We start from the raw sequence: 27,604 nt of genomic DNA, 5'->3' as shown, positions 1-27,604 counted from the left end.
TTTCTGTGGAAGTACTTGTAGTCCAGCATAGTAATTCTATTCAGATATGTATAGTTGAGTTAAGTCACGAAGGGAAAGGAAGCTTTCGTTGAGGGCTATCTACTAGGTGGTACAGTGCTAGGTAATTAACTTCATCTCAATCCTTAAACAACTCTGCAGTGGTAAGGGTGATTAATTCATCCCATTTTGTAGAGAAGGAAACTGAATGTTAGAGGGATGGCATAATTTGTTCATGTTCATATAGGTAGTACATTGGGAAGCAGAATTTGAATACAGATCTTTCTGATTGTAGAGCTTTGTATTCTTCTACCTTACTATGATAAGTAATTAGTTTTAACATGCCACTTAAGTTTAAAGCCTTAAGTAGTCCTTTTAAGAAATCTTTTGTTGCTGGTTATTCTCATTTAACACTCCTATTTTAATTTCCGGGTTCAGGTGACCTCACTTTGCCAGAACCGTGGGTCTTCATTAAATAAGAGATTTCATTTGGTTTTTGTTTTGGTTTGGATCCTCTCTAACTTTAGGTAGAAATTGCTGTTCTGGCAATCACCTACCTCACTATATTCCACTCTCTCTTCTGGATGTTGGTGCTCAGCCCTTTTTCGAACTGCAAACCTTATTAATAAAATAGTTTTAATTTCTTGGAGCGTTCCTCTTCTCACCGTCCACCGACCCCCCCCCCCCCACCGCCACCACCACCCTACTGACTTTGATGTGGAGCTGAACTGAACCACTCTTTTTTTTTCTTTTTTTTTTTTTTTTGAGACGGAATCTCGCTCTGTTGCCCAGGCTGGAGTGCAGTGGCACAATATTGACTCACTGCAACCTCTACCTCCCGGATTCAAGCGATTTCCGGCTAATTTTTGTAGTTTTAGTAGAGACGGGGTTTCACCATGTTGGCCAGGCTGGTCTCGAACTCAAGTGATGTGCCCACCTTGGCCTCCCAAAGTGCTAGGGTTACAGGCGTGAGCCACCGTGCCAGGCCCTGAACACTTTTTCTTTTTTTTTTTTTTTGAGATGGAGTCTCTCGCTCTTGTCGCCCAGGCTGGAGTGTAGTGGCGTGATTTCGGCTCACTACAAGCTCCGCCTCCCGGGTTCACGCCATACTCCTGCCTCAGCTTCCCAAGTAGCTGGGACTACAGGTGCCTGCAACCACGCCCAGCTAATTTATTGTAGAGACGGGGTTTCACCATGTTAGTCAGGCTGGTCTCGATCTCCTGACCTTGGGATCCGCCTGCCTCGACCTCCCAAAGTGCTGTGATTACAGGCGTGAGCCACCGCACCGGCCCTGAACCGCTCTTTATCAACTTATCTGGGACCCTGAAATGAAATAGGGTGACCCATTTTCTAGCTTTATATGATTTTCTGGCTTCATATAGTTAAGTCTTTTTACCGTTTTTTGTTTGTTTTGTTTTGTTTTGTTTTGTTTTTGAGACAGGGTCTCTGTCACCCAGGCTGAAATACAGTGGCCCAATGACAGCTTACTCTAGCCTTGACCTCCCAGGCTCAGGTGATTCTACCACTCCAGCCTCCAGAATGGCTGGAGCCACAGCCACGCACCTAACACCTGGCTCATTTTTGTTTTTTTTTAATAGAGACGGGGTTTTACCGTGTTGCCCAGGCTGGTCTCACGCTCCTGGGCTTGACCAGTTCACCCTCCTCGGCCTTCCAAAGTGCTAGGATTATAGGCATGAACCACCATGCCCAGCTTTTGAAAAACCTGTGCAATAAAAAGTTTGGACTAATGTTCTTTGAGCACTTAAAAAAAATGCTATTCAATTAAAAAAAAAAAAAAACTATAGCGTCTTATAACTCCAAATCCCATACTGTTACCCAACTGGTCTGCCCTGGTGACCACCATTTCCTGACAAACATTCAAATAACTCCTGAGGAATTGAAGAAATTCACATTTATGACCCAGTGACACTGGCCTTGTCTCAGTTCCTGTAGTGTGTCATACCCTCTTCTACACAGAAGTTTTGCTCATCCTATTCCTTTGTTTGCAGAGGTCCCTTCCCCATCCCCTATCTCTCAGGCAGACTCCTCATCTCAGTTTATTTATGACTTCCTCAGGGAAAGCCTTCCACACTTCCCTGACGGATGACTTTCCCCTGTTGAGTGCACTCATAGCACCATTTACATACTTCGTATACTTGTGTGGTTATTTTATGTTTATTTGTGTGATTCTTTGATTGGTGTCTGTGCTGCCCCAAGATTAAAAACTTCATGAGAGGAGAAACCATGTCTTTTTCTTGTTTTTGTTTACCATTGTATCCCCACTGAGAACATGGTGAATAAATAGATGTTAAATGAATGAATGGCCTTTTTTTTTTTTTTTTTTTTTAGCTGGAAGGACATAAAATTCTTACATACATATAGTTTTTAAGAATTGTGGCTCCAGATATTTTGGATTTCATCTCTGGATTAAGTCAGAATGTCAGACAGTTGTGTACTTGCACAGTAGTACTTTGTTCCTTTACATAGTTGTTTTTTCTTAATTGAACTTTGGTAGTGTGCCCTTGGCTCAAATTGTCATATGCTGTAAGCAATAAAATGTTGCATTGATTGTATGGACACTCTCGAGGACAGTGTCTGCCATATCAAGTACTATCCATTATATCAGGTAATATTGTCATTATGAGGACTCAGAGGAGAAATTTCTCTCTGATTTTACTCCCAGAAAAAAAGTGTGCTTTTCTTGAGCAACTGGTCTGTTTTTGTCTTGGAAACACTGTTGTCTTAGGCCTAATTTTTGTTTCCTGAAGCTTAAAGCCAGATTTGCAACTCACATCTAAAAATTAGTTAGGAGTTTCTGGCATATGCTGTGTAAGCTAATCGCAGTTTTAGTTTCATCTTAATCTCTAGAATTTTAACTGTGATTATGTGATTATTTACATATTTTATAGTTTGTTCAGTAAAATACTTTTTTTTTGGAACAGAGTCTCATTCTGTCGGCTAGGCTGGAGTGCAGTGGCACGATCTCAGTTCACTGCAACCTCTGTCTCCTGGGCTCAAGCAATTCTCCTGCCTCAGCCTCCTGAGTAGCTGGGATTACAGGCATGTCCCAGTATGCCTAGCCAATTTTTGTATTTTTAGTAGAGACGGGGTTTCACCATGTTGGCCAGGCTGGTCTCGAACTCCTGACCTCAGGTAATCCGTCTGCCTCGGCCTCCCAAAGTGCTGTGATTACAGGCATGAGCCACCGTGCCAGCCTCAAAAAAATATTTTATAAATACCTTTAAGGAATAATACAACTACCACCAGGGCTTAACTAAATAAATCTAAATCAATCTGCTTGCTGGTTAAGTAATGGGTTCAATGTTTCTCTCCACACAGAAAGTGGAAGAGATAGATGAAGAAGAAAATAAAGTTTATTACATGTTGGGAAGGATTCTAGGCGCTAAGTTCCTTTTTTTGAGTCAGAGTCTCATTCTGTTGCCCAGGCCAGAGTGCAGTGGCTCTATCTCAGCTCACTGCAGCCTCCGCCTCCCAGGTTCAAGAGATTCTCTGGCCTCAGCCTCCCAAGTAGTTGGGACTACAGGCACCTGCCACCACGCCTGGCTAATTTTTGTATTTTTAGTAGAGATAGGGTTTCACCATGTTGACCAGGCTGGTCTCAAACTCCTGACCTGAAGCAATCTGCCCACCTTGGCCTCTGAAGTGCTGCAATTACAGGCGTGAGCCACTGTGCTTGGCCAGTTCTAGGCATTAAGTTCTAATTGGTTCATTTGGGGACTCGAAATTCTCCATTTTATTTTATTTTATTTTTTCTGCTTTTGTCACAAAAGCACAGACATTGCTTAACAAAGAAGTCTGAGATGGGATATGAGTGTTAAGCTCAGGGACATAAGGTCAACACTTTTGAGTGCACAGACTGGGAACCTGGCAGAGTTTTAACAATCCCCTCCCCTATTTTGACCATCCCTTAGTCCTGTGGAAGTAGAGCAGATGATTACGTATTCACTGCTGTATGGCTTATTACCTTTGTAGGAATTCTAACTGAAGGGCTTGGCATTTGGCCTGACTGAATATCAGAATCCCTTTATTTTTCCTTCCATTGCAAAATAATTTTTTGTGCCATCAGTGAAGTAACAGCTATGCAGTGGTATATACAGCTCTGGAGACCAGGCATTAGAAGACTGTGAGACAAGAATAACCAGAATGATGATAAGGGGACACTGGAAGTCACTTTAGATTGATGACCAAAGATTTCCTTACTTTGACCAGGAGGTCAGATCTCAAGGGTCCTTCTGAGTCCACTTTTGATTAGCCAAATTGTCTTTTCTTTCAGTTTGACTATAGGTTAGTCAACCTTCCCTCCACATTCATCAGGGAATGTTAGCAATATGTCATATTTTTTTCTTGGCGTACCATTAAGCAATCTAAAGCTATGCTGTTATCTGTAACCACTTGGATTAATTATTTTAGATTAGATTGTTGTACTTCTAGGGCTTTATGGCTTTATCTTTTCAGTCAGCATTATTAACCAAGTTTTGATAGCTTTTTCAAGTTTTGTAACCCCCATCCAGGGAGATCAGTGTCCTCTCAGACACTCCCAGGTAAGCATGATCTCCTGGAAGACATGAGAAGTCTCTTAAATCGTCTAATTATTACATTGTTACCTAGAGTTATTATGTGTATATGCAAGTTAGGTTCTAATGAGGCAAATATAAGTAAATATGTTGTTGATTCAGGAGGTAAAAATTAGGAGAGCCACATGTAGTTTTAAAAACAAAAGAGGAATTACTTGTAACAAAAGTAAGTAAGAAAGGAATTCTCAGTTATCTCTTGGGTAGAGATAACTTGCATAGAGTTCAACAAAAATTGCAAAGGTTGTCATAGGACTATGGAGGCCATTAGGCTAATTAAAATTTATAATATTGCCCATATATTTGTACTAAGTCTCATTCCTGAAGGATTTTATATTTGGGTTGAGGCTTTGACAAATTCTAAGACTGGCTTGAGCAGTAAAACAAACCAAGTAAAAATTGCCATGGCTGTAGATAGTCAAAAAGGGGTAAGCTAAGTTTCTGCAAACTAAATAATTTCAGAGGGTGTAAGAATGTATTGGATAAAGGATGAAGATAAAAAGCACTTTGAAGACTATTGATACTCATCAGATTTTACCACTGATAATTTTTCAAGAGGAACTGTTTATGAAACTACAAAGAGAAAATGGAGATACGAAAAGCCATCCAAGATATAAATGCTGAAGGCCAAGTTTTGAGATAAACAAAATCACAAAAACTCATGTCAGATGGATCTTCCATGGCCCCAGGGTGAGCAGACAGTATTTTCCTTGAGGAGAGATACTAGTTTGGTGGGGGTAAGGTAGGGACTTAGTTTAAGGATTAATCAAGAGAACTATACATATGCTATTTAGGTTGAGGTAAAAGATCAGAATAGGCATGGGCAAAGCCTAGACTCAATCAAGTTACCTATCAAGCAAGCTGACATATTCAGACAGTTTATTAATTACTTAGACAAATGCATGATCAGCATGGTGTCAGCTCATCATGTCCCTCATCTGCAGGGTAACACTGAAACCAAACGGGGCCACATGATAGGTAACATGAGTGGTGGGCACTCTATTGCTGAGGAGCAGTTTCCATCCCGTAGCTAAGCAATTTTTTAGCCTACAGCTACATCCTAAGGAGTGGGCAAGGTGGTGAATCTCAGACCTTACGGAACCAGGGAAGGTGGATGAGAAACTGCCTCCCAGCAGGCTCCCACAAAATATGGAGGTAGGTAAGAAATAGCCTTGTAGCAGCACCTCACAATACTGTCTATCTTTCCATATTCTGAAGGAACACAGAGCATTCTGCCAAGGCTTAGGTCAGCCTATCGTTGGGCTTACCTAAGTGGCCTACGTGGAGGCATGCAAGTTTTCCAGGGCATCAGTACAGAGCAGTTATCCTACCTTATTATCTATAGTAAGGAAGAAATGACCGTGTGAATTAGTACAAAAGCATGAAAAGAAAAGTGTTCTAAGTAATCATTTCAAACATCTAGGAAATTTTGTTCTGTTGGTCTTAGGATAAGCATTCTACTTCTATTAAGTTGTTTGCTCCTGGACTGGAAAGAAATCCTAGAGATTCCGACACAGTCACTTGGTGCATTCTGAAGATTGTCTTTTTTTGTGGTGATCATATTATCCCAAGAAGTTTGCATTCATGAGTAATGTCATTGTACTATCATCTATCAGGAGTACTTGTATAGTCTTTTATAGAGGCTTTTGTGTTTCTTCCAGAAGACTCAGTTTCTGATCTGTAGCTTGTAACAGGAGCCTTTAGGCAAGCATAAAGAAAAAGCAGAAACTACTGTGGAGGTAAGACTGAATAGTTGAGGTTAATTTATTTTAATACCCATCAATATCAGAGTGGAAAAAAGTAGAATCCTCTATTAAGGCATATCAGTTTGTAAAGATTTAATGAATAATTACCTTAGAATAAGAACATCATGGGTGACGAGGGTACTGACCATTTTCAGAGTCTTGAATTTTTATACCATAGTGTATTATGATTTTCCCCAGTTGTCTCAATCTAGATACTTAGATCTAGAGAAAAAATATTTTAACTATTTTTTAAAATAACAGCTTTATTGAGATAAATTTCACTTTTAAAGTGTACAGATCACTGGTTTTTAGTATATTCAGAGTAGTACAGTCCTTACCACTATTTAATTTTAGAACATTTTCACCACTCCACAAAGTAACCCTTTACCCACTAGTATTCACTCCCTATTTTTCCCTCTAATCTACCTGGCAACTCTTAATCTACTTTGTATCTATACAGATTTGCCTAAGATATAAAATCTTTTTAAATTATTTTTGTTTATTAACTGGACAGTTATTTACCAGTCATTGGTACAAGAACATGAATATGCTCCTTTTTTAAAAAGGACATAATCAGTCTATTGTGTTTATATTAATAAAACGTCACCTATTTATAATTACTTGACTAAGGAACTTACCTATTTGATGTATTACATTTTTTAAAAATCTTGTGTTTAGTAAACAAAACAGCTCTTATATAATAGTATTAAGCTAGTTCAAAATCTAGAGAATGATAAGCACTCCTAATTATTTCTGTTACCTCTTCTAGGTATTTCTCAAGATCACTAGGTTAGTATCTGATACATTACCAGGTGTTCAATTAAGAAAGTTTTTTTTATTTTGGTGATAGAGCTGGAATTAGAATCCAGCTTTCCTCCCGTGAAATCTCCTTCTCTTTCCATTATACCACACATGCTTTCCACATGTGTCCAAAGCTGACATTTCAAAGGGTTTGGAAACAGTTCATAGTGTGAATCGTTGTTCTCTATTTCCTCTTTCTCTCGTATTTTTTGTAGCCTTACAAAAATGTACAAGTGTAAATCTGCTATTATATGAATGCTGAAATGATAAGTAAGCTAAGGGAAAATAAAGAAAAAAAATTTTAAAAGCTTGCAATGTTTTATATCTCATAACAAATATAAATGACCCATATTTCACACTTAAATAATGTATGTAAAGTAGGACACAAGTTTATGGGCATTTTTAGCATGTTTACTTTGTTTTTAAATAGCTCTAGTTAAAATGCTAAATATGAAGCAGTGATTTCCAGATGTAATTTTTTTTATGCTTTAACGAGCTCACGTTGAAGGAGAGTCGCAGTAAAAGAAAGGATAAACACTCATAGATTTTTTTTTTTGTCATTTGTGTTTTAAATTTTATTGTGGTATAAATATAGATAGCAAAGTACACAATACTTAAATGTATAACTTGATGAGTTTTTACAAGTATGTATAATGTATATATAGTAATCACCACACAGATTAATATACAGAATATTTCAATACCTCAGAAGTTTCCTTAATACTCCCTTTTTTGTCACTTGCACTCCTGCAAGAGGTAATCACTATTCTGACTTCTGTTATATATTGGTTTGTCTGTTTTCGAAGTGCATATACATGAAATCATACAGTACTGTCTTGTGTCTGGCTTCTTTCACTCCTCATTATGTCTATAAGATTCCTTTCTATTGTTTTTTGTAGCAGTTGTTAATTTTTTCTTTGTAGTATTCTGTGATGTAAATAAAGCATAATTTATATATCTATTTGCCTGTTGATAGAGATTTGTTATTTATAATTTTTTACTATTATGACTAGAGCTGTCAAAAACATTCTTATACTTGTCTTTTGATGAATATGTGCACTCATTTTCTTGGATTATAAGGTTTTATAGTTTATAAAAGTTTAAAACATTTTAATTGAAATAGCCAGAATGCCAAGACTGCCTCATAAGCAATTTTCAAGTCTAAGTGAATATTACCTCTTTGATTTTATAATAGAAGCTGGGGAAAATTCCAGTGACTTTACAGCCACTTTAAGGTCGTATCATATGCCTCTTCCATGATGCAAGAGTTATGGGTATTATATACATTCAGTGATTCAGTAAGTAGCAAGGTGCCATGCTAGGCGCTAGAGATACCTCTGTAAAAGACAGTCATACACCCTGCTTTCACCAATGAACAAACGAGTCATTTGACATAATGTAGAGTGCAATGATAAGAGAAATGAGAACTAGCAGAGGAGTACTTAGAAGGAAGCATCTCACCTAAACCTGGGTAGTAATGGGAGACATCTTGTAGGAAATGACATCTAAACTGCATCCGAAATATTGAATTGGAATTAGCCAGGTGAAAGAGGTGTGGTGAGGCTGGTGACGTGAGCTGGGCATTTGAGAGATTTTAGGCACTTTTTAAGTCTTGTAGACTTGAGAAATTGAAAGTAGCTGGGTAAGCAGAGGGAACCATTGAAGATTATCTTTTTATTATAGAACACCTCAAATGTATAAAGAATAGAATGAATCCTCGTATACACATCCCACAGTTTCAGCAGTTACCAACTCATGGCCAATCTTATTAAGACCGTGTCCACTATCCGTAGTGGATTATTTTGAAGCAGATTTGAGATATATCATATCATATCATTGAAGATTTATGGCAGGAGAGTGACATGATCAGTTTTGTATTTTAGAAATTACACATACCTGGTAATTCTAAATTACCTTTAAAATGCCCACACCATAGTTTAGTTGTTTTTTATTTGCTGCCATTTATACATAAACAGTTACCTTTCTGCATGTACTATTTGTAGTAGTTTGCACTTTTTCAAACTATAGTGTTTTGGAAGTATGATTAAATTATGTATTCATCTTTCCATGTGTATCAGTTGGTTTATTTGTATTTTAAAATACTATTAATGAATATTTTGGTTTCTATCTATAAAAATGTCATAATCAATATAAAAGTCAGTTTGTTTCTAGGATTCAGTCTCCATAGTAGCAAAGATACTAGTATTTGGAAGGAAATTAGATTTATAGTTTTACTATGAATCTTTTTTTACAGATTCAAGTTGAGGAATTGTTTTGTGGTTTGAGTTTTGTTACTATGTATGGAAATTTGGTTTTTTGTTTGTTTACTTAGTGTTTACTTTGTTGGTAAGAATTAATATAGACTGGCTGGGCACGGTGGCTTGTGCCTGTAATCACGGTATTTTGGGAGGCCAAGGCAGGCAGATCACTTGAGGTCAGGAGTTTGAGACCAGTCTGGCCAACGTGGTGAAACCCCCATCTCCATAAAAATACAAAAATTAGTTGGACGTGATGGCGTGTGCCTGTAATCCCAGCTACTGGGAGGCTGAGGCATGAGAATCGCTTGAACCTGGGAGGTGGAGGTTGCAGTGAGCTGAGATCGTGCCACTGCACTCCAGTCTGGGTGACAGAGTGAGACAAAAAAAAAAAGAAAAATACATGTAGATAGATAGATTGCCTTTAAAAAAATTTTTTTTTTTTCAGATTAGGAAAAATATTTGTATTAAATATGACCAACAGTACTAGTTTTGAATAAAATGTTTTCTACAGATAAGTTTAAAAAAATAGTATGACCCCAATCCAAAAGAAGGACAGCGACAAACAGGCAAAGTATGCAAGCAATATAACAGGCAGGGAAAATTCAACTTCACTAGGCATCAAAGAAAGTAAAATTTTTGACTTATTAAGCTGGCAAAAAAAACCAACTAAAATTCCACCACCAACATTAGTAAAGTTGTAGTAAAACTAATGCGCTGATTCACTGCTAAAGATGATCTAAATTGCTGCAGCCCTTGTGCAAAGCCATGGCGATACATGTCAAAATTCATGAGCATGGTAATTTCTGTAGACCAGAAATCTCACTCTTAAGTAAGCTCCATATCAAGAATAAAATTCAACCAAAGAATAACTTCATGCTTAAAAATGCTTGTTGCTGAGTTATTGGCAAGCAATCAAATGCCCAGCTCTGTGTGAATTATTTGATATAAAAGAACTTGATCAAATAAATATACAGCCATGAAATGTATAATATTTAAGTACAAAATACAAATTGTGGTATGCACACCAACTAAAATTTCTGAAAATACATAAGCACAGGAAAGGGAACATACAATAAAGGAAAAAGTTATGATTCAAATGAAGAAATGTTTAATTATTTGATACTGATACAGTATTTTTTAACTTAAAACGAGACAGCTCCTTATGTGCCTTTTGAGATTTCCCTTTAAGCCACATGCCTGTATTATCTATTAAAAGAATTATTTTTTAGAAATAAAAATAAAAAAAGAATAATTTGGCCGGGTGTGGTGGGTGGCTCACACCTGTAATCCCAGCACTTTGGGAGGCTGAGGCAGGCGGATCACGAGGTCAGGAGATCGAGACCATCCTGGCTAACACGGTGAAACCCCGTCTCTACTAAAATTACAAAAAATTAGCCGGGCGTGGTTGCGGGTGCCTGTAGTCCCAGCTACTTGGGAGGCTGAGGCAGGAGAATGGCGTGAACCCAGGAAGCGGAGCTTGCAGTGAGCCAAGATGGTGCCACTACACTCCAGCCTGGGCGACAGAGCGAGACTCCATCTCAAAAAAAAAAAATTTAAGAACTGTACGCATAGGGACAAGCCGTAAGCTGCACCAACTGGATCCTAGATCCTCTTTCCCCAAGGGCAGCCCGTTCTTGGTTCTTAGATTGCTTTTATTTTAAAACTGTAGCTGTCTATGAGCCACTAAGTTAAAAATACCTTCCTGTAAGTCGAGTGTTTCTTAGAGCATTTTAGTTTAATTCTTTTTTTGAAGAAAGTTTAGTAGATGGTAACTATTGCAGTACTTCGGGATAGCACTGTATTTATTCATGCATTCATTTTGTGAGAATCAGTGATTTTAATCTAAGAGGTTTGCAAACTTCGGCTGCTAATAATGGTTCTTACATTTTTAAAGGAATGTTAAATGAAGAAGAATTCGCAACAGAAACCAGATATGGCCTGCAAATGTAAAATACTTACTATCTGGGCCTTTATAGAAAAATTTTTCAAGTGCTTGTCTAAATGAATATAACATAAATCCTTGGCATATGCTTTTTTCTTTTGAAAATCTTTCTGTAAGATTTGTTTTAGAATGATATTTGAAAATTAAAATTTTCCTTCTATAGAGAAGATGGCGAATTAGAAGATGGTGAAATAGATGATGCAGGATTTGAAGAAATACAAGAAAAAGAAGCAAAAGAGAATGAAAAGCAGAAAAGTGAGAAAGCCTACAGAAAATCAAGAAAAAAACATAAGAAAGAGAGAGAGAAGAAAAAATCCAAAAGGAGAAAACGTGAGAAACATAAGGTTAGTTAGAATCTACTTTTTATTCTTTTGATAAATTTTTATGAAATATAAGATACTGAAAATTAGAAAGTAGAAGTCATTTTATTATAAAACATATGGATTAGATATTTTCATTTATGTGATTAAACTTTCTAAACAAAGATTATATGAATTATCTTAAAGATTTAAAAAGTAATTAAGTTAAATCTTTTTTTTTTTTTTTTTGAGATAGGGTCTGTTGTCCAGGCTTGAGTGCAGTGGCACAATTTTGGCTCACTGCAGCCTCGACCTCCCAGGCTTAGGTGATCCCCCACTCAGCCTCCTGAGTAGCTAGAACTACAGGCGCACGCCACCACACCTGGCTAATTTTTTATTTTTAGTAGAGACAGGGTTTCGCCATGTTGCCCAGGCTGGGCTCAAACTGCTGGGCTCAAGTGATCTGCTGACCATGGCCTCCCAAATTGCTAGGTTTACAGGTGTGAGCCACCACGCCAGGCTTCAAGTGAAATTTTAATGCAGATTGAAATAAATAATATTTTAATTGATGGAAGATTGTATACATGGATATTGGAAGATTAAGGAAAGAGAGTTTCATTCTCTACAGATACAGATTAGCAGCACTGGCATTGTCCATCTATTTATTTACTTATCCATTTAGATGTATGATCAAATGCTTACTATGGAAACCTTTATGCTGTATGCTGAGGGTTACAGTAGTGAGTGAAATAGTTGGCTCTGAAAGAGATTACATTGCAATGGGAAGGAGAGAGGCAACACACAAATGAAAAACAAATGCTATCAAAAAAACAACAGGGTACTAGATGGAGAATTATGTGGATTGGGGGTAGGGAAGAAGGGGAACCTATGCTGACTGAGAAATCACGGACAAGTTGGCAGCAATGGAGGAGCAGGTTTTGAAACTCCCTGAATTTCCTCCATTAAAATCACATCAATTAGGATAACACAACCAAAACCCATTGACAACATCTACAAAAAAGGGAAGAAACAAGTTATCTCTAATAAACCTAAAAAATACAAATGATTGGAGCCAAACGATAGACAGCAACAAGACCAGTGTAGCAACAGCATCAGTACAAATGAAGCAGAGGGAAAATAAAGGGACTTCCAGAAACCAAGTTGCCAACAGATATTCACCTCAAATGGTCAATGCCCAGCACGGAAACCTCATGGGCCTGAGAACAGCAACAGAAACTGGGAGGGGGCTGTGCTATCACCAGTTAATGCATGAATATAAGGTGACCACAGAAGTTGGATGGTGTTGAAAAGATCTGGACCTGATGAACCCCAAAAATGAATCAACCAAATTCCTTTTTACGACAGAGTCCCACACTGAGGAGGTAACAGCTGGAGGTAAAATCTACGTTGAGAAACAGGCATATAGGGCCAAGGAAAGAAATAGTCAGATAACAAATGGGGGAAGGAAGCAGAAGAGGCATAGCTCAGAAAATAGCCATATTTTTGAATACTTCATGCTAACAACTGGAGAGATAACCCTAGAGCTGTGAAGCTAGGAAAGCTTTATTGGCCCATTCCATCCATTTTTTTCACATGAGAAGCAAGATAGGACTATGGTCACATTCCATAGTTGTTATTGTAAGATAAAAGAGAATAATGGAGAGTAAGTCTTCCAGAAAAGAAAGCATGCCCACAAAGTCTATGAAAAATTTAACCTAATATTTTAAAATGACAAAAAATTAAGAAAACAATATAAGCTATGATCAAACAGCATAGAATAATAACAAAACAAAACAAAAAGGAAGTAGTTAATAAAGTTATGAGCAGAAGTGAATGAATTAGAATGAAAACCAATAGTTTTTTTAAAAAGATCAACGACATATATATCATTGACCAAACTAAATAATAAAAAGGAAAAGAAAAATAAATGTATATATGCTGAGGGCAAAATAACTACCAAAAAGGAAATTAAAATCATAAGAAATTTATGTATATAATTTTATGAAAATAAATATTAAAAGCAAGATGAAATGGAAAATTTTCTAGAAAAGTACTACCCAACAAAATTAATTCTAGAGAGTCAAAAAGTCTGAGACTTTTTGGAGTTTGTAATCTACCCTACCAAGAAACACAAAGACCAAATCTTTTCAGAGTATAATTCTATTAGTATTTTTCAGGTGAAAGGTTTTCCTTAGAGCTAGAGCTGACTTCTGATGGTGACTGAGCAAACTTGGCTTTTAAATAGACACTACTTATTTTAAATCCTAGCCAAGAATGATTAGATACTTAAAGTTGAAGCATTTGACAGCATAGTTATAAAAATATTTCTTTATATCACCTATCAAATCAACAAAGACAAAAGCAATAAAATCGTAAAAACCAAACTGCAGACCATTTAGGAACAAGATGGAGGAAAGCAATTTGTCTTTTCTAAAATAACATTTCAGGATGGGTTAGAGAAAAACAGAGCCTTCTCTTGTAAGAGCATCAGAGTTCAATCATTTCAGCAAATTTTTACTGAGTTCGTACTAGATCTAGATGCTAGGACTGCAACGATAATAATACACAGAGCTAGTGTTTTCATTGCTAAGAAATGTAAGAACTCTTTAAAGAGAATGCTCAACTTGGGAAGGTAATCATTCTGACCAGATGGAGGAGATTTGGTCCCATTTTTTTTGAAATTGTATTAATACTTGAAAAAGCTTACTCTTGGTATCAATTATCATTATACTTGACATCAATGATCATTATCAATTACTTATGCTTTTCCTTTCACTTTTGTTCAATTTTGTGGGCCAGATTTATTTTATTTTTGTAATTTGTAATGTTTTGGTATCTTTTAGTTTTAGGGTACTCATGCAATAGAATAAGAACTCCAAAGCCATTTTAGGTAAAAACAAATTAATACATACTCTACTCATGTTCTATGACCTTTTTTGGTGATCTAGGAGCCAATTTTACTTTCTTTAGGTTTAGCTTAAATGTAGATCATTTTAGAGCACAGGGGCAGAATATTTCTGTTTAGGTCAAAGGGATGATGAGGAAAATGTCATAAAGTCGCTGAGCAGAGAGTATGATATACTTCTCAGAAAACCTCAGTGAAGTTGGAATGGTGGTGGCCTTTGGGGCAAGAATTTTTCAGTAGTACTTCAGAGTCTCCTGGAATAATATAATCTACTGGTTGGTATCTCTGACTGAAACAAGCTTATCTAATTACTAGTTAAATTTTCTTCCTTTTGCAAATGTAACATATTTGTCTTTCCCCTCCCTTCAGCATAATTCCCCATCTAGTGATGATAGTTCGGACTACAGCCTTGATTCAGATATTGAACATACAGAAAGTTCCCATAAAAAAAGAACTGGTTTCTACAGGGATTATGACATTCCATTTACTCAGGTATTGCCATTTTTTTTGTTTTGTGATAAAACATAGATAGCATAAAATGTACCATTTTAACCCTTTTAACTGTACAATTCAGTGGTATTAAATATATTCACAGTGTTGTTCAATCATCACCACTTATCCATTTCTAGAAATTCTTGATCATTCCAAACAGAAACTCAGCACCTATTAAGAAATAACACCTCGTTTTCCCCTGCCCCCAGCCCCTGAAAACCACTATTCTATTTTATGTTTCTATGGATTTGCCTATTCTAGGTATTTCATGTAAGTGGAATCATACAGTATTTGTCCTTTTGTACCTGGCTTATTTCACTTACCATAATATTTTAAAAGTTCACCCAAGCTGTAGCATGTGTCAGAATTTCATTCCTTTTTAAGGCTGAATAATATTCCATTGTATGTATATATCACATTTTGTGTATCCATTCATCTGTTGATGGACATGTGGGTGTTCAGGAAAAAAAGCTTCTACCTTGTGCTATTGTGAATCATGCTGCTCATGAACATGGGTATACAAAAATCTTTTTAAGACTTCTTTCAGTTTATTGGGGTATATATTTAAGAGTAGAATTGCTAGATCATATAGTGATTCTATGTCCAACTGTCCGAGGAACCACGAAACTGTTGGAGTTGCAGTGGCTGCGCTATTTTACATTATTTACAATATTTACATATTATTTACATTACAATAATGTAAGTATAAAAATACATTTACAATATTTACATAATGCCTGAGGGTTTCAATTTCTCTACATCCTTGCCAACGTGTTTTTTTTTTGTTTGTTTTCTTTTGGAAACAGAAAATGAGTATGAAGTGGCATCTCATTGTGGTTTTGAGTATTGCCTTTTAAGAGAAAAATTAAACTTTCAATTTTATTCTTTCTGATATTTTATCAGACATAGGCTATAAATTTGAAATCTTTGAACATAAAGAATACATAATGTATTAGTTTGCTAGGGCTAACATAACAAAATTTTATAGACTGGGTGGCTTAAGCAATAGAAATGTATTTTCTCACAGTCTGGAGTCTAGAAGCCCCAGATCAAGGTGCCAGCAGGGTTGGTTTCTTTTGAGGGCTGTAAGGGAAGGATCTGTGCTAGGCTTCTCTCCTTGGTTTGTCACTGGCCTCCTTCTCACTGCTTTGTCCTTACATGGTTATACTCTGTGCACAGGAACCCCTGGTGTCTCTCTCTGTCCAAATTTCCTCTTATTGTAGGGACATCAGTCAAACTGGATTAGAGCCCACTTTAACAGCCTCATTCTAATTTAGTCACCTCTTTAAAGGCCATATCTCCAAATATACAGTATTTTGTGCTAGGCAAGTAATGATGCTTCTCAGAGTCACTAGGAAGTATTTGGATCAGTGTGCACTTACCTGAAAAGCCCCAGAGTTTCTGAGTTCTCATTTTTGCCAGTCTGTCACTGTTCTGGTCTATAAGAGCACTATTTTTTCTCCTAATTTGGTGTTCCTAATCTCTTGTGAGTTTAGAAACCAAAATACTATTTTTGTTAGAGTTATTTCTATAGTCTGATTCACTGTTGCCACCTTTACAGTTGAGATTGCTAAGTGACCATTAAATAAATGAGGTTTTATTAAAATATCTTCTCTTAAAATTTGAAAAGAATTATACACTAGTTAATAATTTTATCTAGTTAGGTAAATATCAGAATGTTTATAAGGTCAATATGTCCAGTGATTTTAGTCAGTGGTTGTTGCTATTTCTCAGAACATTTTATAACTATTCATTAAAAATATTTTTACCACAAATGACAAAACTTTTAATTCAGCAACACTGATATGTAGTTAGATTTATCCTTTAGAAATATTCAAAAGTCATTTGGAGACTCTTACAATGAATGAAAAGATGCTAAGGATGGGCATTATTATTTCAGGTAAGAAGACATTTGAAAATATCAAGTAATGAGACAGATTCTGGATTCATAAGTTATCACTGAAAGTAACCCCAAAGAGAAAGTTCCAAATATTTAAAATAGTGGCAGCATTATTGTAATAAGTACATAGCCTTCTGTGTGACCACTGTGGGAGGCAAGATCAATTTGTATGTATAAACAGTAATGCAGATGTTTTAGGTATCTCACATTTTTTAAACATTATGCAGTTATTTATTGTTAATAAATATGTATTGTTAATATTACACTGACTATTATATATCCCTGTAGACATCCTGTTACTATTTTTGCTTCAAAAAAATCAGTTAAAGAAATTAAGAAAAAGGATGGTCTTTTATATTTAACTACATTTCATTTCCAGTGTTCTTCACTTTTTTTGTAGATCTGAGTTTTAATATGTTACCATTTTCTTTTAGCCAGATGCACTGCGTCATTTAGCCTTTGCTTAGCATATCTTATAGCACAGGTTTGCTATCAGATTCTCTCAGCTTTTATTTATTGGGCCAATGTGTTTATTTTATCCTCATTTTTTATAACTTTTCATTTTGTCATAATTTTAGGCTTACAAAAAAGTTGCAAGAATGGTGCAGAGAACTCCTGTATATCTTTCATCCCGATTCCCCAGTTAACATTTTACCACATATGCTTTACCTAATCTTTCTTCTCTAGTCTTCTCTTCTCTTCAGAGAGATCTAATTTGCCTTTATTTATTTATTTATTTGAGACAGGGTCTTGCTCTACTACCCAGGCTAGAGTGTAATTTGCCTTTAAACCCATCTATTAAGTATTTTTCGTATGTAGAAATTTGGTTTTTTAAAATCTTCTAAGTCATTTTTATAGTTTCAAGTTTGCTGCTGAAATGCTTATATTGTCTTTTACTTGAAAATAGCAGACTTCAGATATAAATTTCTATATCTGAAGTCTGTATTTCTTTTTTTTCTTTTGAGACGGAGTCTCACTTTGTTGCCAAGGCTGGAGTGCAGTGGTGTGATCTTGGCTCACTGCAACCTCTGCTTCCCGAGTTCAAGCGATTCTCTTGCCTCAGCCTCCCAAGTAGCTGGGACTACAGGCGTACGCCACCATACTTGGCTGATTTTTGTATTTTTAGTAGAGACGCGGTTTCACCATGTTGGCCAGCCTGGTCTGGAACTCCCGACCTCAGGTGATCTGCCCACCTCTGCCTCCCAAAGTGCTGGGATTATAGGTGTGAGCCACCGCGCACAGACTGAAGTCTGTATTTCTATTGCCTGTTATTTTTTGCTGGTTCTCTTTCATGTGATCCTATCTCTTCATAAGCCTATTTCTGTTTTCAGTTTTTTCTATTCTGTACTGAGCATTTTGTAGAAATAACTTTAGGCCTAGGATGATGTTCTTTTCCTTCAGAAAGGATTTTTACTTACTTCTGCCAGATTTCTGGTGACCCTTACAAACTTTATTCCAATTTCAGGATTTGAGACTTCTGAGCCACTCAGATTCCTGAAGGCTGGGTTGCAGTCTCTGATTCGCATTTTGAGATCCCCTTATAATTGAGGATGGGGGTTACTAAGCTTCCACCTTTTCCAGACTCTGGACTCCACCTTTTGTTTCCATAGACAACAGAGACAGTCTAAAGTGCTGTTGGATCTTTCACCTGGTTCTTCCTGATGGGATGATACTCTCGGAGCAAATGCAGCTCCAAATGCTGCCCACTTCTCAGGATTTTCATTTACTCCATGGGTATTGGTCTAGTAATCCTTCACTAATTTGTTAGCTGTCTGATGTCTACAAACGGATTTAAGAAAAATATTTTGTCCATCTTTTCTACTTTTTTTAAGAGAGACAACTAGTCTGAATTACCCAGTCTGCTATTTACAAGAAGAGAAAGTTCAATACCATTTCTTCCATATATACGTTTTACAGTTGACTCACTGAGAATTAAGATTATATCCTAACTACATCTAAAAATCCTTTTTTCTTAGATAACAAATATCTGCTATGTAACTTCTACAATTACAGGGCAAAATTTGAATATACTGTTAACCCCCCAGCAGTTAAATTAGAGAACTTAATTTAGCTTCCTTTTTCCTCATCTTTTTTCAAGGCCTCTTTTTCCTTTATTTGTTTCTAGTGATTGCTGTGGGACCTGTTTTTGTTTTACAGAAACCAAATCTATCCCTACAGACATTCTAGCAGTTTGTATAGCCAAATAATCAGTCGGCAAAGTGATTAGAAAAGCTATCTATTTTTGTGGAATTTATTGTCTTTTTCATTTATCTTCTCTTGGTTGGACTTGAAAAAATACTTGCTAGACGCTTGCCCATGAGTGCATTTTGTTCATCCCAGTGATGACTGTATGAACCATAAGGAATATATGAACCACTCTAGAAAAGCGGGGCTGCTCTGTATCCCTTCATTCATTTCATGCTTCCTGGAAAACTTACACAACATGGTGTGAATGCGAATGTGAAGGACCTTAGGAGTCCACACTAGAAGTCTTTAACCACAGAAGGAGCCCTGGGATGCAATGTGCATTCTTAGGGGACTATTAAGAATATTTACAGTTGGGAATCTAGGGAGGAGGTAAATGAAAATTTAGGGATAATTCTACTTAAGGTAGGAACATGGAGATTATTTTGATAAAGCTGTGCCAACCAGAGAACTGAATTAATGTTAAGAATTTAAAACTTCTATGAGAAGCATCTAATCTCCAGAGAAAAATTTATACTCATCTATTAACAAAGTAATCTTCAACCATAAAGTGTTGAAATTATCAAGTATTAATATAGTCACAGTTTTAATAAAAGGAAATGTAACCATCATTTAACTAGTTAATTTAATCTTCAACTTAATCTAAGCAAGTATTTTTTGTTTTGCTTTAGTTTTCATAGTGGCTTTTTAAAAATGTCAGAAACACTGTGTTTTGGCTACAATCATAAATTCCCTTTTGAACTTCTGAAGTGCTAGACTAAGAATGGAGTTTATAAACTTTAAAAAGTACTACTTAAAACAAATCAAAAATATGATACAGTGTTTTTAAAATTTAAAATTGATGAGTGAATTGGTTTTCTTGATTAGTTATGCATTTTTTCTGTTTTATAATTAGAAAGATCTAATACTTCATTGCATTTCATTAAATACGTAGTCTCATATTGGTATTTTGCCAGAGTAGTATTTTATTTTATTTATTTATTTATTTATTTTGAGACAGGGTCTCACTGTGTCACCCAGGCTGGAGTGCAGTGGTGCGATCTTGGCTCACTGCAACTTCCTTTCACCTCCTGGGTTCAAGCAATTCTCCCGCCTCAGACTCCCGAGTAGCTGAGACTACAGGTGTACACCACCACATTCAGCTCATTTTTGTATTTTTTGGTAGAGACGGGGTTTCACCATGTTGGCCAGGCTCTTCTCGAACTCCTGACTTCAAGTGATCCACCTGCCTCGGCCTCCCAAAGTGCTGGGATTACAGGTGTGAGCCACTGTGCCCGGCCAGAGTAGTATTTTAATATCACATTTAAAATGCACTAAGCTGGCCAGGTGCAGTGGTTCACACCTGTAATCCCAGCACTTTGGGAGGCTGAGGCGGGCGGATCATGAGGTCAGGAGTTCAAGACCAGCCTGGCCAACATAGTGAAACCCCATCTCTACTAAATATACAAAAATTAGCCGGGCATGGTGGCGCACGTCTGTAGTCCCAGCTACTTGGGAGGCTGAGGCAGGAGAATCGCTTGAACCCAAGAGGCGAGGTCGCAGTGAGCCAAGATCATGCCACTGCACTCCAGCCTGGGCAACAGAGCGAGACTGTCTCAAAATAAATAAATAAAATAAAATGCACTAAGCTAAAGATGAATTACTTGGTTTGGATTTGTCTAGATACTTAAGTTGTAATTATGTGCAATTTTTTCTCGCTTTACTAAAAAAAATTGACAGAGGATACAATAGAACTAATAAAAATATTTCAGTGAATAGAGACAGACCTGAATACTGTCATTTAATAAACTTGTAGTACTAAAGTGTATTCTTTGTTTTCACATGCTTTAGTAAGGAAGCAATAAAATTAATAATGTTTGTTGTGATGAACAGTTTCTAATGAGCAACTTATTCACTAGATGTTTTTCACTATTAGGGAAAGCTCTGTTTTTTCTGTTAGATCCTTGATATAGACATTTTCTTTTTATAAAATTTTCCACAAATACAGTTTTTTATTAAATATAATGTAATTTGAGAATTTTCCAGTATTAGGAGAAATGGTATGTTTTACCACACTCCTCCACCCCAAGCTATTTAACTGTCTTTTCCCTATTTTCAAAAAAGCCCTTTTCATTTTTTGGAGGAAAAATTTATGTATGATGTTGTGTATTTTTACTTTTTCCTGTGTGTAAGATACTGAGACATAGAACATAGAAAGCAAAGGCTAAAGCATAAAGATTACAATATTTAATTATCTCAGGATAACATTTAGGCTTTTGAAGTTAGTGTTAAGTAGTATCATAGATAAGTACTAATCAAGAGTCGGAACTTATAACTCTCTTTTCTCCTTTCTCCAAACTTGCTGGGGGGAAAAGGATGTCCTGTGCTACTGTCAATTGCTATATATAATTGAAAAATCCTGATAATGATTGTCCATTTTCACTTAGCGTGGACATATATCAGGAAGCTACATGACATCAAAGAAGGGTCAACATAACAAAAAATTTAAAAGTAAAGAATATGATGAGTACAGCACCTACAGTGATGACAACTTCGGTAACTACAGTGATGACAACTTTGGTAACTACGGTCAGGAAACAGAGGAAGATTTTGCCAATCAGCTGAAACAATACAGGCAAGCTAAAGAAACCTCAAATATTGCTTTAGGGTCATCATTTTCTAAAGAATCAGGGAAAAAACAGAGAATGAAAGGAGTTCAGCAAGGTAAGTTTGAAATTACAGTCTGTCTTAGAATGTGAGAACCTTATTAAAACAGGCAGCTATGGAGTAAAAACTTAGAAACTTATCCCCGCTCAAGATTAGCTTGTTCTTGTGGAACCTAAATTAATTTTCTTTTATTTTGTAGACCTTGAGAACAGAATCTACAAATATTTCAATCCGTATGATACACGAATATTTCAGTTGGGAAGATACTCTAATGATTTAAAAATACATAAAAATGCAATACAACTTTCTTACATTTTTCCCCTTGCTTCTGTATCATGTCAGTATACAGTTGTCTCTGTTGCTGTATGTATTGCTTTAAATTTAGACCAGCTGGGAAGCTGTTCTTTTATTAGGCTTTAAAATACAGCAGTCATTTTTGCTAAGCAAATGTGCATGGACTATGAACATCCTTTAAAATTGGAGATAAAAACAATCTAAAGACATTTCTGCACTGATCACCTGTTTATCTGCAATATTGTATTACATGGTCCCTGGAGAGACTAGGACAAGTTGCCAGCTCTTGACAATAAGTGAAGAAACTATGAGTCATTTAAGGCTCACATCAGCCTTAAGTATTGGCTAGTCAATATATCTGCTTCAGGAAAAGTGGAGCAATATGAGACTGAAATGAAGTAGTGAGGAGCCACACTCTGTATAACTACCCTTTAATTATCTTTGCATACAGGAATCAGTTATGAGTAAATTTGGTTATTTCTATGACTTTATTTTTTCTCGATTTCCTAGCAAAATTTCTTTGAAAAATATGAATGTAGGCTTTAGCTGAAATAAAGGGAAAATAATTTTTCTACACATATGTGGTTGTACTGAGCAAGTTTGTTCCTGTAGCCTAGATGTTGTGGTATCAGGGATCATCCCACTTGGACAATAAGGGTAATGCAAAGAAGTCTTGCTCATCCCTTCCCACCTGGGGCTTTTCTTTTCGAGCTCCTACTTGTTTGTGCTCTTAAAGAACTGAGTATTGGCCAGGCCAAGGGCTCACACCTAAAGTCCCAGCTACTCAAGAAGCTGAGGAGGGAGGATTGCTTGAGCCCAGGACTTCAAGGTTACAGCGAGCTATGATCTCACCACTGTACTCCAGTCTGGGTGACAGAGTGAGACCCTGCCTCTAAAAAGAAAAACTAATTTTTGTAATTTGGGTATCTTTTTACATACTTTTAAATACTAAGTTTTTCAAAAACAAAAGAAGTATAATTTTTCCTGGAGATACATGTATATATATCTACTCAAAATTACCAGTGGAAATTTGATTTGCTACTAATTAACCACTGATACTTACAAAGTCTTCCTTAAATAGGAATATAATATTTGATTCTCTTAAAAACAGAAAGCCTTGTTAATGATCTTATGCTAAGGAAAATTAAAAACAATAAAACTTGATTTTGCTTCTCTAGCCGTGTGTATCCTTGTTCCTTGCCTTCCTGTGTTGTTAACATCCCTTAAGAAACAGTACCAAGGAGATAAGATATAAAGATTTAATTTTTTCATTGAATTTAGAAGGAAAAAAAAGAATGCACTGTATATTATAGACTATTAAAATGTACTGTTCCTTATAAACTAATAAATTGAAAGGTATGCTGTTTTTCTTTTAAATTTAAGTACATTTTAACTTTTCTAGGTATTGAACAGAGAGTTAAAAGTTTTAATGTTGGTCGTGGACGTGGCTTGCCGAAGAAAATCAAACGAAAAGAACGTGGGGGAAGAACCAATAAAGGGCCTAATGTGTTTTCAGTATCGGATGACTTTCAAGAGGTACTAAGAATTTATATATAAGGAGGGGAGGAGCTTTCTCATCTTTTAATTTATTTGATGGCAAAGAAAGCATTGTGATTTTAATGATACTTCTCTAGTAAATGAAAAATTACCAGCTCAGATAAAATGAGTATCAATAACCTCCAAAATATAGTTGTTAATGAGTTGTGAAACTTAATTTACAGATTTCGGTGACTTTGAAATAAAATTATTATGTTTGAAAGAACCTCAAAATAAAACTGATAAGTTTAAAAGCAAAAATATATCCTCTATTAGTCTTCTTTTGTGCTTTTCTTTCCTAGGAATCATCTTCCCCAGATGTAATTGGCAATGAAATGCTAACAGCTCAATATGTAGGGGGGACAAGAAGGGAGGCATTGGTAAATTAACTTCCTTTTTAGAGTTGAAAAGATTGAAAGAGAAGAAAGGGGGATATAAATGGTTGGAAAGGTGAACTTATGTATGTTACATGTGGTAGATATTCAATAAATATATGTCAAATTGAGTTGAACTCATGAACTTTAAGCTTGTAGTGACTCCCTGGATTACAGTGGTCCAATTCCTGTATTCTACTTCTGTTCTAGTAAGATTTGATTGAATTATACAGGCAATAGTGGGTCATTAAAAGCTGCAGCTTTGGCCGGGCACAGTGGCTCACGTCCGTAATCCCAGCACTTTGGGAGGCCAAGTCGGGCAGATCCTGAGGTCAGAAGTTCAAGACCAGCCTGGCCAACATGGAGAAACCCCATCTCTACAAAAATACAAAAATTTGTCAGATGTGGTGGTGCACGTCTGTAGTCCCAGCTACTCGGGAGGCTGAGGCAGAAGAGTCGCTTGAACCCAGGAGGCAGAGGTTGCAGTGAGCCGAGATGGCTCCACTACACTCCAGCCTGGGTGACAGAGCAAGACTCCATCTCAAAAAAAAAAAAAAAAAGCTGCAACTTTGTGTGAGAGCTGAGAGGAATAGCTATATACTATAATTTGAAAATGCTTGGTTTTCTGATCTCTCAGTTTAAAGATAATGGGCAGAGATTTCTTAATATGCACTCCTTAGTATACTGTTTAAGGAGATGTTAACAGATGTGACCTAAAAAAAGAAGTTCAGACCCAATTAAATTTGCGAAACCCAGCACATGCCATCTGCTTTTGGAGAGTCTCAGTTGACATTAATGTAGTAAAGCTTCTGAGCAGCTTAGGCAAAAAGAAGCTTATTTTGTTCAACCATCATTTACTCAACTACAAACTATTTTTTTCCCTACACACCTACTAACATTCACTGAGCCACTCACGGTTCCATGGAACAGCAGCTTTGGAATTATTATGGTTATTATTTTAGAATTTTGGGGTGACTAAAAACCTGCCTGTCATCTTCTTAGACACCAGTAGACCTTTAGAATATGCTGATTTCCCTAACCCAAACTAATACAAATGCTTTCTAAGTAAGCACGCTCCTATACCCAGTTCTTACACCCTATACCTTTAAACAAAATTAGCTTCCAGGAAAGTGTGACTTTGAGCAAGTTATACCTGTCTCTTTGCCTCAATTTGCTTAATCTGCAAAATGAGGGTATAAAGTTAACTCTAAGGGCCCCATCAAGCACAACATTTTAGATGTCTGTAGATCTGGGCTATACCTAAAAGGTAATCATGTAACAGAAAAATCAAGATAAAAATACATTATCAATCATGTCAGTTTATTGGCTATCATGAGAGACATTTCTTATGATTCCAGAAACAACTGGGAGTGTGCCAGAGCCCAAGGAAGCAGTTCATGTTCAGGAATGGTCTGTAGGTGGCCCATCCAGAATAGCATGAACATGCAGGCCACAGCAGAGTGGCCAAGATAGATCCGTCTCCGTCCTAGGCCTTTCAGAGACTATGAGAGTCTCCAAAGCCAAATCAATTCAGGGGTACCTTCAGATGCATCATAATTTTTTTGAAAAATCAAGAGTAGTCACGAAGAAGCAAACTTTCACTGAATTTTAAAGGCTTCTTCATTTTATTGGCCATAATACTCTTAAATTTTTTTAGTGTTTACTGTACCTATTACATTTTTTGTAATAAATATTATTTTCCTGGTAGATCCTTACATTTCCTCTACCTGATATATATTAATATTTTATGCTGTTGTCTCTTGTATCAATATATTTTTTAAAATAAATAAGTTTTAAAATGACCAAGTACAGTAGGTAGCTTGGTTTTTTTTCTCCCTCCGTCTCTCCCTCTTTCTCTCCTTCTTTCTTATATTGTTTTTTTATTCACAGTACTGTGTTGTAATGCAAAGAATATAGGAGGAGTTGCAAGGCACAGTTCCTGAGTTCTGTCAGTCTGCTAACTTGCCAGATCTTCTAGGCACTTAATTTTGCCCTAAAAATTTATTTGTTAAAGTTGCTTTAGATTTTCTGTAGTACCTTGATTATAGTTGGGTTTCCCATAGCTGTGGACACTGAGATACTTTCTACTCATTTAAGTGGAACTAAACTAAAAAACAAAACAAAACACTTCCTCACCACTATCCTCTATTAAAACAATGAAACATTATTTGGAAGTAATGTATACAGAAAGAGTAAGTTATTAATGAAACGTTAAGTACAACTTGTTGCATTTTTCAGGGGATGTGTGTGTGTGTGTGTGTGTTGAGATGACCTAATTTTTTTACTTTTTAATTTCAGAGTTATATTCCTCAGGTTGGCTCATTGATTTTTGCATAATTTACTTTCTTTGGCTGTTTATTTTATTTTATAACAGTCACGATTCTTTGTACTGAATGCCTGTGTGAGCTGGTCATTTATATCTGCTTATTCTAAATGAATCTGTAAGCATAAAAATGGTTGTGAATCAAATTTATATAGACTTGAGACACTTTAAATGATTCTGTCAGAGTATATTATAAGCAATTTCATTGTGTTTTCCTGGGGTAAATTAGGTATATTTACATTTTTAAAACGAATCTCTAGGATTATCTGTTTACTTGGTATTCTTGTACCTTTTTTAGAATTCTTACAGTAAAATGTGATTTCAGCTGTGAGTGCTGGGGATCAGATTTCAGTTTAGACATCTATTGCCTCAATGTTTGCTGTGAGGCAGTTTCTTGTTTTCAGTAGATTTGAACTTTATGCTCTATCTTTTAGCAAATTAAAAGAAAAGGGAAAACAGAAATCAAATCAGAAGGTAAATAGTCATTGAACTCCTGTGATGTACAGGGCACAGTGCATGCCAGGTGCTTGAAAAATAATGTTGTTTTTTAGAGTTGATGAATGTAACTCATTACATTTAACATGGCTAGGCATCATACTCTGCCTTGTTACTCAATCTTATACTTAAAGCAGAAGTTGAATAGAGGACTCAGGAGAAGTAAGGAAAACAAGTAGGGCTATAAGATTTCTTTTCCTTTAATTTTCTTAAGTTTTTTTCTTAACTTTTTTATATTTAAAAGTTAAAGGTAATACACGCTGCCTGTTTGTTTGCCCTTTTTTTCCCCTAAAGAAAGTACAAAATAACCACACACACATAAAATCTCTAATCCTGCCATCCAGAGACATACACTGTAAAATATGGGGGTATATTCTTTTTGTCTTTTTTCCTTTGCCTTTATTTATTATTGTAGAATTGGGATCAATTTTTTACTTCATAAAATATTGTAAACTTTTTTTTTGTTTTTTGTTTGTTTGTTTGAGACACTCTCACGCTGTTGCCCAGGCAGGAATGCAGTGGCATGATTGGCTCACTGCAGGCTCCACCTCCCAGGTTCAAGCGATTCTCATGCCTGAGCCTCCCAAGTAGCTGAGATTACAGAGGCGTGTGTCACCACACCCGGCTAATTTTTTGTATTTTTAGTAGAGACAGGGTTTCACTATGTTGACCAGGCTGGTCTCAAACTCCCAAAGTGCTGGGATTACAAGCATGAGCCACCATGCCTGATCTGTAAACATTTTTTATGATCCAAAGTTGTTGATTTTTTAATGACTGCATAATATTCTGCCACCTAAATG

At 36.3% G+C, this 27,604-nt stretch overlaps 1 protein-coding gene across 1 annotated transcript in view; it reads left to right on the top strand.

Moving 5' to 3' along the window:
* The window catches only part of ZC3H6 (zinc finger CCCH-type containing 6), a 64,806-nt gene that overhangs the window by 12,886 nt on the left and 24,316 nt on the right, over window positions 1-27,604 (top strand). Inside the window, exons 2-5 of the mRNA XM_032177275.2 lie at window positions 11,499-11,679; window positions 14,909-15,031; window positions 21,563-21,839; window positions 23,479-23,612. Coding sequence (XP_032033166.1) covers window positions 11,499-11,679; window positions 14,909-15,031; window positions 21,563-21,839; window positions 23,479-23,612 — 715 coding nt within the window. The remainder of the gene's footprint in view (window positions 1-11,498; window positions 11,680-14,908; window positions 15,032-21,562; window positions 21,840-23,478; window positions 23,613-27,604) is intronic.

Source organism: Hylobates moloch, unplaced genomic scaffold (genome assembly GCF_009828535.3).
Source record: "Hylobates moloch isolate HMO894 unplaced genomic scaffold, HMol_V3 SCAFFOLD_15, whole genome shotgun sequence".
In the NCBI taxonomy this organism is placed as follows: domain Eukaryota; kingdom Metazoa; phylum Chordata; class Mammalia; order Primates; family Hylobatidae; genus Hylobates; species Hylobates moloch.
Note: the sequence above shows the minus strand (reverse complement) of the source record. Positions and strands in the feature narration are given on the sequence as shown.